Here is an 11,451-nt window from a genome sequence, read left to right as displayed (position 1 = left end):
ATAAGCAAGTTGCAAGGAGATTGCAATTCCTTTAAAAATATACCGTTCTTTTAAAATAAAAGAAATTAGTACTTTTATTTGTGTTTAAAATGTATCTTGCGATTTTTATTTAAAATTTGTTTGCTCTGTGCATTCAGTATACAAACTTTGAGCAACATGAAAATAAATTCGATGAACGTCGAATTATTTACTATAATCAAAATTTTATTAAAACGTTATACATTATTTACAGTATGTAGCACAATACATAGTACATAATAACGTACTACTTATACTAGGCCACGTTAGTTTTCTTAGTATTATATGCGGTATTTAATTGTAAATACTTAAATGTTCATGGCTTGAACGAGACATTGTGGTCACTGCGATTAAAAGTCACTAGTCTTATATTATTATTATATATATATTACTACGACTGTGGGCAATCCATCCTAATTTAAAACGTAGGATTATTACATCCTCGATCATTTACTTCTGACCCTACTTTCATATCCGTATGTTTATCAGTTTTGGAGTAGCGATTTACCTATTGCCCAAAGTTGCATCCCCTCAATGATTATTAATAAACGTAACGAATATATAATTATGCATTACTAGTTAAATATACAACTAGAATTAAGTTAAAATGACTCCATTCTCGTTTTCTTGTAAAAATCAACCATTCCGATAAAGAAGCGAAATACTGATTGTTCATGTAGAACAAATTTCACGTTAAATTTATTGGTTCGATTGTAAAACGTAATATGCAAATACACTAACATCAAGCAAATCGAGGAATGCGTCCCTTCCGCAATCAGTAACTTCAAAAAATCAGTTTTATTTATCGCTACACTCATTACGTATGTTTAAATAAATTCAATTGGCATAAAATCTGTTACATCTTTCGTTGTAGATATTTTTCAATCAATTTTTCGTTTTATTAAGAAAAACTCACTGCTGCAAGTTACATAATATCTTCGTGCATGGCACGCCAATTGACAACACACTGCTCAAAAGTTTAAAGTCGTTACTTGATCTTGCGTCCTATTGCAATTTCCACAGTATTCAAAGAAAAGTATTCTCGAAACCATTTACAAATTCCTAATTCGCAAATATATTTTATTTATTCATTTCCGACTTGTTTTTGATTACATAGGGAACAACCCCAAACGTTTGAACAGTAATGTATCCTGCCAATTAGATTTGTACAAAATATTCTTCATTCACCTATCCATGATCTAATTAACTCGAATCGCATCAACTGATTGGTAATTATGTTGGTAATCTTTAAACACTCTCTGGCACGATCTTATCGTAGTGGAATGTGCTACTGGAATAAAAGCTTCCTCGTTTCGGCATGTGCGGCGTAGCGATTTCCTCTTGAAGAGGCTTGTAAACCAATCCACAATTCTTGTTATCGATCAGTCCTGGACGCAGGATCATTGGTGGCCTAAGGACAGGACCTCCACCTCGTCGTTTCGCCAAGTAGAACGCGATATGCACCCCAAGGAAGACACACATCACCGTTATGATGACTATCATCGCCACAGGCCAAAGAGCACTGGCGTACCATGGACGGTACTCGGTGTTTTCTGAAGCTACGAAATCTTCGTATTCTTGATCTTGAGTAGTCTGAACATTTTTCCAGTATTTTTCCAATTCCGCATCGGAGTTCACGCCATGGTCGATTTGTAACTTGAGCAGATCCTAGGACAAACAAAGTTTCATTAACATTAACTTAGAAAATACACTTTTATTCAATTATTAAAAATAACAAGTATATATTGGCCTTTTTAACCTGTTAACTGTGGAATTTAATTTCAAAAATCTCTGATAATGCTCGCAATGAAATCAAATAATATGTATACTTGCCAAACGCAACTCAAATGCACTTATAATATATTTTAACGAAAAGCTAAATCAAAACGAAGAAGAATGACATGTTTATCTGAGAAAATAAATAATTAGTCGTTGTATGTGTCTTGTCTTTTTATGTATATGTAATTAATAAATATAGTATGTTTTATATATTATAATGTGTAATTTTAAATATTACACACTATGTGTGTAATGCGTTTCTGTATAAAAATTGTCGAAGTAGTATTCTAGTTTTCCTCTGTAGCATTTTTCACGAAAGGTTTAAATACGAATCAGGTATATTTTGTTGTATAAAATAAAATATAGCATTAATTTTCTATAATATACACCTAATGCATTTAATGTAGAAAAAGTACACTAAGAACAAAATGTAAAGCAATGAATCTAAAAATGTTTTTTTAAAATACTTTAAACTGAAAGTACTTAATGTCATGTAAGTATTACAATAAATGTGAAAGTATTACAATAAAGAACTGTTTCTTTCTCAGAATTTCTACAGTAAATTATTAAAGTTACAATTAAAATGAACATCTACTTTACCAGTTTTATTACGATTTTTATTCGTGTAATATTTTCAAATTAGCGCAAATATAATATATATTTCGCATAAGAAAAAATAGTGTATAACAATAAAAAATTAAAGCTTGTTATAGTATATGTGTACATAATGCCTAATTATTAACGAAAATGAGAAAAGATTTTTGTTCACTTACCTCATCGCCTTCGAAACCATTGCTGAAAAGGGCATCGGAGTCTTTTGATGAATCAAGTTCATCGAGTCTATTTACCAGTGTCTTTTTCTTGCTTATGATTTGCCTGTCTGGTGGTCCATCGTCAACATCCTGGCAGACTACTTTCGCCAGATCTGTCCATTGGCTGATACCATCAGAATCTTGATAGTTATCGCCGTTGCCATAATTATTAAGATATCTGTAAAGAATTCCGTGAAATTACCTGAAGGTTCATAAAAACTCTTTATTAAGAATTAAACTGTGTTTCCAAGTGCTGTGAAATATATAACTTAGAAAAATTTATCGTACAAATTATAATAAAATTAAATTTAACTTAATAATTTAACTTTTAATTTAAAATTTAAATTAACTTAATATTAATTTACTTGCTATATAAAAATAATAGAGTGATTAAGTAATTTCATCTTCATTATTGTAGGAGAAAGAGAATATTTTATTTGAACAGTATGTTTTCTTTACGACTCATAATAAAATAATCATACCAAATCAAATCAGGCGCACAATACACACACGCGCGGATGCTTTCATCTCACTCGTACACTTTCTAGAGCATTCTTTCATTACCATGCATTAACTTCACGTACATTCGGATTATTCTAGATTCGTTAAAAACGAACATCATTAACATAAAAGATCAATATTAGAAAAAAACAATTTAATCTAGAATATTCCAATGCCTTGAACATTTATTCAAAATGTGCGCACACATACAGTCGTGCCATTCATTTATTGCACACACGTTAATCATTTATCAATACATCCATTCTCACTCGAATACATAAATTCCCGCATTCTAATCCATTTTTTAATTCATCATAACTTGAATGGAGATGGACTTTACACTGTATCACATATCAAACATGATTTTTAATAGATGAAAGTATTTAACATTAATAGTTTATTTATGTTAAACACTTGCATGCTAACCCAGAATTGATCTCAATTCTCAATTAAATTGTTTAAATTTTGTTAACAGAATAAACTCTTTGTTTCTATATAGTTCAATAAGTTTTAATACCTTTTATGTAGCTTGTATTCGAAATAAATACATACCTGAAGGGTTCCATTGGTGAAACTCCACGATTTGTGAGCCATTGTATTGCAGCATTAAATTCGTCATCGCAGTCCAAAGGATTGTGCGACAAATTTATACCAACAATATTCGGTGTTGCTTTCAATTCCTCTACCGTGATTCGGCGCAGAAGGTTATCGCGAACTAACAAGAATCTGGAAATAAAATTAAAAGAATATTTATAGTGCTGTGTAACATGTTGAATTTTTATCCTTCATAATGTTTCGAACATTTTTAAATTTATAATATATCAATTTGGGTAGATGAGAAATTATTAAATAATTAAAAAGAATTTATCTGTGCGAAACTCTGGTGTGCTTTAGGTCTTTTTAGTTCTTTGAGACATACAAAGTGTTTTATTAAACACTTCACGACAATAAACGTTATTAAACTTGATTGTCTAGAAAGTAGTCTCATTTAAAAAAAATTCATTCAACGTTTTCGGAATATTTCTGCAAGCAATTATTTCATTCTTAAACCTATAGTTTTGTATCTGAATTTTGTCTTTAGATTTTGTCTCAAATTTTAATTAATCTCGTTACAAATATTTTATTTTCTTTAATTATTTTTCTCATTTTACAATTAGCATTTAAATTTATTTAGAGAAAATACGCGAAATGGAGGTACCGGAAAAAATGTTTTCCAGTTACATATTTTAAATTCAAATCAGCTAATTTATATTCCTGAATTTTTTAAAGGTAGCGAAGATAGGTAGTATCTAATATAGCTATATTTCAATGATCGTCATAATTTAAAGGGTTTAACACGTTCACGACCAGCATCACATATTTTTGATGCTCAACATTTTATACTTTAATTAAAAAAAATTAAATTATTTTCAAGTGTATTTGTGTCTAAAATTGTAACGTATGTTATAAGGTGTAGGAAGTTAACGCGATTCTTTTTGTGTGTTATTTGCATTTTATAAAGATAAATTTGTCGTATTTAATAAAGTATTGTAACTATGAATATTGACAGTGAAACAAATGTTGATCGTGAACGTATTACAATAAGACGCAAAAGAAAAGAAAAGAAAATAAAGAAAAAAGTAGACAGGGGGAAGAGAACAATAGAAAAATAAAATAACAGAAGGAAAAAAGAAAATAAAAAAGAAGAAAACAAGAAAAAAGAAAATAAGGAAAGATGAAAATAAAAAAAAGGAAAGAAATGAGTCAGCCATATGCACTGAAAATGCGTTTCTTACTTCAAACTGGTTAGCGGGACTCTGGCCTCGCTCCAAACTCTCTCCAAAGCGCATCTGCTAGCATCGATCTTGCTAAGACTAGGAGCCCCTAAGAACGGTGTTACTTGTAATGTTACCAAAGGATTGCCAGCGAGACTGATCTTAACCAAGTCCTTCGCGCCGTTGAACATGTCGTTCTCTAAAGTATTGATCATATTGTCGGACAGATCAAGAATTCTCAAAGCAGCAAGACTACCCACAAGTCCCTTTGGTAAGCCAGTTAGAGTATTTTTAGAGAGGTTCAATCTCGTGATTGCAGGCATATGTTTGAATGTGTCCTCATGAAGTTCGCGTAAACCACAGTTTGCAGCTTCGAAACGATAGACACTGTAAAAGATAAATAATCAATGTTGCTAATATCAATTAATAAAAACGTTCTTTAAAAATGTTCTAATTGCGTAAAAACATAAGATTTGATAAAAACTTGTGAAACGGTTTATAGAATATAATAATCTAGGGTAATTTAGTATATAATAATGAGCATTCTAGAAGATTTTTTATTTAGAAGATTTTAAAAAATTTCATTGTTTAGTTTCTCCAAATTGGAGGATACAGACTGCTCAAGTTCTTCACCTAAAAAAATGTGTACATAAGTGCAACTATTAAGTGAGTTAGATTTCCTAAATTTCGTTCCTTGTGGTTAAATCAATTTTGAATTCTAAAAGGGTAAAATAAGCTTTGTTCCTTTAATGATCTGTATTGCTCCATATTGCTACAAAAATTGTTTGCTTTAATATACATACTTTATAATTTATATTCGTTAAAATACTAGTAATAGTCTTCAGTTATTAATTATTTTTTAACTGAAGCCATAGAGGACAAATGACAAAACTAATGACATAATCGCAACAAAAGAAAATATAATAAACAAATACCAATACTCAGAACAATGACTGTCCCCAAAATCCATCAAAATAAATAAAATTTAGAAGAAAAGATAAAAAATACAAATACCAAGATAATATAAATAGAAGATAAGAAGATACCATTATCGATTCTCAATAATAGTCCAATAAAAATAAGAGTTCAGAATAAAATAATAGGAGTAAAATATATTTTAATTAATTCAAATCAATTTTACAATATAAAATTTCAAACTGGAACTGAAGTATGTATTATTTTACCATTGTCTTCTCTGCTACATATTATTTTATAATTTTGTGTCTGTTACTGGATTATTTATTTGTCATTATAATGGTAAGAATAGTAGTGCAACTCTTACCTGAAACCCTCATATGATGCTCTGGTTTTAAATACTGGCAAGCTTCCTAAACCAGGATTATTATTCAGCAACACAACTTGCAATCTTGAATTTTCTAGCAAATGATGTTCCGTCAAAGAAGTTAATTCGTTATCGCTAATGTCGAGATAGGCAAGGAAATCGAGGCCAGCGAAAGCGGACGGATAAATCCTCTTAATATTGTTCGAACTAAGCGTTAGTTGCTCCAATAATGGCATAGCGGAAAGGTCATCACGTGCTATTATTCTAATTTTATTGTTAGACGCATCCAGTATTCTCAGTTCCGATGCACGTATAGTGGCCAATGTTGTCAAATTATTTCCTGTAAATGAAAGAAATGTTTACCGTAAAGTATTTTAAAAATACAACGTTTCGAAATTATAGATATAGGATGAGAAGGATACTAAGAAATTAAGTAGAATTTTGATACGACTTTATGAACGTTCAAGTTAAAAAAATACGAAGTAAAACTGTTTACGTTTTACATTATTTTACACTATTGCATTTACTATGCATCGTTGCCGCGACGATCACAATAATTATTCATCGTATTTTAATCATTTCAAGTTTGTTATATCTAGATAGTCGAAGTAAGCTTCTATACTTTGAAAAACTTTTCACTTTTAAAGAAATGTGAAAAATATTAAGAACAAAATTTGTTTAATGAATTTTTACTTAAACAGAATTTTATTTCGTTACTGGAACCTCTTATTAAAAATCTCGCCATGCTTATCTTAATACTGGGAAAATAATCAAGTTTATTAAAATTTTTATTCAACTATTTTTTGGCGAACAAGAAATAAAGTTCAGTTTAACTACAGTTAAGTAAATAGTTTGAAACAGGTTTAACAATTTACTGAAATAGGAAGCTGCAAAAAATGTAAATAAATAACAGAATCTCACCAGCAATGCGCAATGTCTGCACTCCTTTTTTGTAAAATAGGTCACGAGGTATCTCGTTCAACAAGTTGTTCGAGAGATCTACTTCCATGAGCGATTCCAGGCTATTGAAAGTCACGCTATCAATTTCCTTCAGCTTGTTATTTTTCAGATTAATATAAATCAGGTTCGACATTTTCACAAATGCGTTACGTTTGAGTTTCGTCAAACCGTTGTAAGAATAGTCGAATTCGGTAACGGATGGAGCGTCGAACAGGCCGTGTTTCGACGATTTCGAATCTTGAGTATGCTTCAATGGATTTCGAGTAATGGAGAGCAATGTGAGCTGCGTGTTATTTTGGAATATATTCGATGGTATCTCTTGTAGGTCGTTGCGCGTTAGATTCACAGAGAACAAATACGTCACGCCATCGAACGCGGTCTGATTCAACTCGACGATTTTTGTATCGGTGACCATAAAGGACTCTAAGTGTTGAAGACCTCGAGATCGCAGTGCATGAGGGCCAAGAGTAATCGATCCCGCATTTTCGACACGCAAATGAGCGACACTTGTGCCAAACTCTTGTTCATCCACAAGCTTAGTGCATCTAGACATAAAATGAGAACTTTTCAATTAAAAAAATCTGATAAGTATACATTGGCATATAGAATTTGTGTTGATGAATTGTATTAGGTCGTGCAATATGAAATAGATTTTTCTTACAAGGGAAGATATCACACCTGGACATTAAAAAAATTATGGAATTTTGTACAAGTAGAATAAGTTAAGCCTAATACGAGTTCCGCGTTGAAGGGGTGAAAGCACCCCTTGAAAAAAATGAAAATTTTTCTTTTCTCTGGATTACTTTGAAAACGGTAAAAGATAGCGAAACAAAATTTAAATAAAAATACATTATTCTTTTACGTCTATAAAGCTGCAAAATAAAATTTTCAAATCAATTATTTTCAAAATCAAAATTTTGAAAACTAACTTATTGAAAAGTTTTATTTTGCAATTCTATGGATGTAAAAGAAAAACGTGTTTTTGGTTTAGACTTTTTTTACTATCTCTTACCGTTCTGAAGATACTCCACGGGAAAGAAAAATTTGTATGTTTTTCAAGGGGTTGTTTCATCTCTTCAAAGTAAAATTTAACAAGAAAAAAAAATTTCAATATATTGCGCTTGACTTACTCATTTTCATTGAATTCATTGAAACGTCTTTTAGAAAATCAAATAAGGTTTCCTTTTTTCTGTAATATCTGACATTTCATATTACACAACCTAGTACTAAATATTATACTTAAAATAATGCAAAGAAATGTAAGTACAACTTCAAAACAGATTTAGTAAACACTCATATTTCTTATGTTTATTTGAAAAACGAATGTGATGTTCTGAATTATAATTTTGATTGAATAAAACTTTGTAGCTAAGCGTAGTGCTTTTAGCTACTAGTTATAGACAATTTGTCAACGTACGTTGCGGTTGTTGCAGATGCGTATTCTCCAGCGCATTTGCAGTAATCGGGACACCCTGTCAGCACTTGCTCCTCGTCGTCAAGTTCCATAGCTTCTTCCTCGTCTTCGTCGTATTCATCGTTTTCATCTTCTTCTTCCTCGCTCATATCATCATAAGATGCATCCTCAGCCTCAAATAATTTCTTGATAACACTACTTTCCGTAATGTTACCTTTTTCATCACTGTTTTTCGCAGTGGTCGATTTCGCAGTAGGCGGCGAGAAAGATATTCTAATTCTTCGACCGTCCACTTTCGATTTTTTGATGGGTTCTTCTACTGTTTTCTGTAACCATTAAAACGGAAAATTAAATCAGGATCATCCGAAATAATATTTTTATTATCTTCCGCTTGATATAATACAGAATTTTATGGTGAAATGGAAATCCGATAGCGTAGTTTATTATTCTTATACTAATTGATAACCAAACACTTTTTAAATATTGATATGGGCAAGAGTTAATCCAAATAGTTTAAAGAAACAGAAGTTTACAAAAAGTAGTTTCATGAAAAATAATTATTATGAAATCTATGAACAACAAATTTGAATAATGTAATATCAGTGAAGGTATCAAACTTCGTGTTAAATAATGTTTAATTTCCTTTAGGATTATTTTTTAAAGTTTTGTATCAATTTTTCTTGAAGACTAATTCTAAAATATTCAATCTCTCAACGTCAATCTCAGAATATTTAATTCTCTCGTTATCTTTAACTCTGTTTCAGTGGGTTAAGTTTTAACTGAAGACCTATAACAAAACTGCATAAAGTGCTGCTAGCGAAGTGATAACTTTAGAACTAGGTATATCGTTTTCTTTTCTTTTATTAATCAATGTCTGCTTAAACGATCCGACGGAGACTGTAAAACAGTGGATGTCACGTAAGTTCAATAAATCATTCCTATGCATGCGTTTATAATATTGGTATTAAGAGAAGAACAGAAAAAATAATACTCAAACGAGCGAACATTATTTTGCGGATTTTCTAATGAAAATTATGTGTAAATACAAAATATTGTTATACCTTTGTTTTAATACGAGCTGTATAATAAATTGAAGAAGGTCTTACACAAAGCAATGTTTATGTCGATGAAATAAACGTTAATTAATTCGAAAGTTAGGAATCCTATTCTGTTGAAATGGTAAGTGAAAGTATTCCACTTTGTACTTCAAACGAATACTACCGATGTACACCAATGTGGCAATTGTAATAGTTATGCACTATATATCAAACTATTCGAGCCTCATATTATTTGATTGGAATAGCATGGCAATCATAAACATTTAAAATAAACATTTCTATTCAAATTAATATTATTTTTCCAGACCGAGTTGAATTAAATTAAAGCTTTACGTTAACACTACAACCACCATGCCCGTCAAAATGACGGATTTCAGGTTTCTTATTTCGCAATTATTGATACTTTACAGGTGTTAAATATCTAAAATAATTTAAAAAATAAATAGTTTCATTTGCATACTATAATCAGTGTACAAAGAAATCGAAAGAAATCTACATATTAATCACATTAAAAGATCGGTAGTTCTATTGTTAAAGCATTCTTTAAAACGTTCAGACGAATATTGTCCCAACTTTCTTTCAGTGTTGACTTCTTTCATTCTGTTACACCATTTTCCCTAAATATATGAAATCATACGAAATTATTATTTCAGTTACTTGATATTTTATAAATATCAAAAAATGTCAATCATCGCAATTGATTATTGAAAAGAAAATTAACGACATAGAGGAATAGAAATAATTTGTATAAAGTATATCAAAATACTCACGTTTGCCTTAGTTTCTTCGTCTAAAGTTCGGATTTCTTCTAAAATCAAGGCCTTTGCATGCAGGATTTCTTCCCCTTCCCTCAAAAACCTTTGCTCAGCAGAGTCGTCATCGTATTTCGATGTTGTTTTCGCTATTGTTCTCTGACTAGCACGTGGCGTTGGTTTATTTCTTACAATAGTCGTGTGCGATATGGAAGCAGATTTATCCGACACAGGGATGGTGTGCATGGAATCATTGTGCAAAGCTATTGATTTGAATGACTCTTCGGCACTGTTCGCAGTAACGTTCCCTGATGAGGTCACAGTCGGAGCAACGATTCCAGCTGAGAGGACGGTCAGCAGCACAGCTGCTAGGACCTTCATTTTGCCTCCTATAATTAACAAAGATTTTTTGCATCAGCTAAATGGTCGCTGCAGATTTCAATTTTTCTTTATTCAACAATAGTGAATAAAAACAATTCTCTTTAGGAATGCAAATTTCAATGAATAAAAATTGAATTTTCTTAACGTTTATTCCTAATGATAAAAGTGATCCAGAAGTAGATCAAGAGAGAAATATTCATAAATAATAATTTTGGTTCTACCAGAATGGGAAGTTGTATTTGTAGTGTGAAATAATTAAACTGCTTAAGACATTGTATTACCTTATGCAGAATTTCATGACTTTTAATTTTTGTATAGCATTGTTACTTTAATTTAGAATTCTATTTGAATCGAAATTTATACATTTTAATTTCAATATATTGGAGAATTTATATTTAGTAGTCTATTGCAATCGAATTTTCTACGTTTAATTTCAATACATTGGAAAATGTACATGTTTCGATCATGAATGATACATTATTTTCAAACAACTTCTCTACCTATCATACATGCATGAAGCATGCAATTAAAAACTTGTTCTCCTTTAATCTCCCATTAATACACGTTTCGCGGAGAAAAATTATGTAAAGCTTCTTTACCAGCTAGTACGTAAGTTCCTAGATTCAACGTATGCGGTTTCGGAGTTAGGTTCGAGCACATCCCGACCGGTTTTAAAAGCGGAAGTGCAGCATCTTTACAAGAAAGGGAAGCACCTTTAAGTAATCAATCCGGGGGAAGCC

At 30.9% G+C, this 11,451-nt stretch overlaps 1 protein-coding gene across 2 annotated transcripts in view; it reads right to left on the bottom strand.

Moving 5' to 3' along the window:
• Window positions 1-183: 183 nt before the first annotated feature.
• The window catches only part of Gp150 (leucine-rich repeat domain-containing glycoprotein 150), a 40,050-nt gene continuing 28,782 nt past the window's right edge, over window positions 184-11,451 (bottom strand). For both annotated transcript variants that reach the window (XM_031974684.2, XM_031974685.2), the window contains exons 2-9: window positions 10,349-10,719; window positions 8,524-8,846; window positions 7,068-7,651; window positions 6,147-6,486; window positions 4,886-5,251; window positions 3,663-3,836; window positions 2,571-2,787; window positions 184-1,686 (exon numbers count right to left, since the gene is read on the bottom strand). In XM_031974684.2, the coding sequence (XP_031830544.1) occupies window positions 1,267-1,686; window positions 2,571-2,787; window positions 3,663-3,836; window positions 4,886-5,251; window positions 6,147-6,486; window positions 7,068-7,651; window positions 8,524-8,846; window positions 10,349-10,711 (2,787 nt within the window). In that variant the 5' untranslated portion in view covers window positions 10,712-10,719 and the 3' untranslated portion in view covers window positions 184-1,266. The remainder of the gene's footprint in view (window positions 1,687-2,570; window positions 2,788-3,662; window positions 3,837-4,885; window positions 5,252-6,146; window positions 6,487-7,067; window positions 7,652-8,523; window positions 8,847-10,348; window positions 10,720-11,451) is intronic.

This window comes from Nomia melanderi, chromosome 12, assembly GCF_051020985.1.
Source record: "Nomia melanderi isolate GNS246 chromosome 12, iyNomMela1, whole genome shotgun sequence".
Classification (NCBI taxonomy): Eukaryota; Metazoa; Arthropoda; class Insecta; order Hymenoptera; family Halictidae; genus Nomia; species Nomia melanderi.
This window is presented reverse-complemented; position numbering and strand designations above follow the sequence as displayed.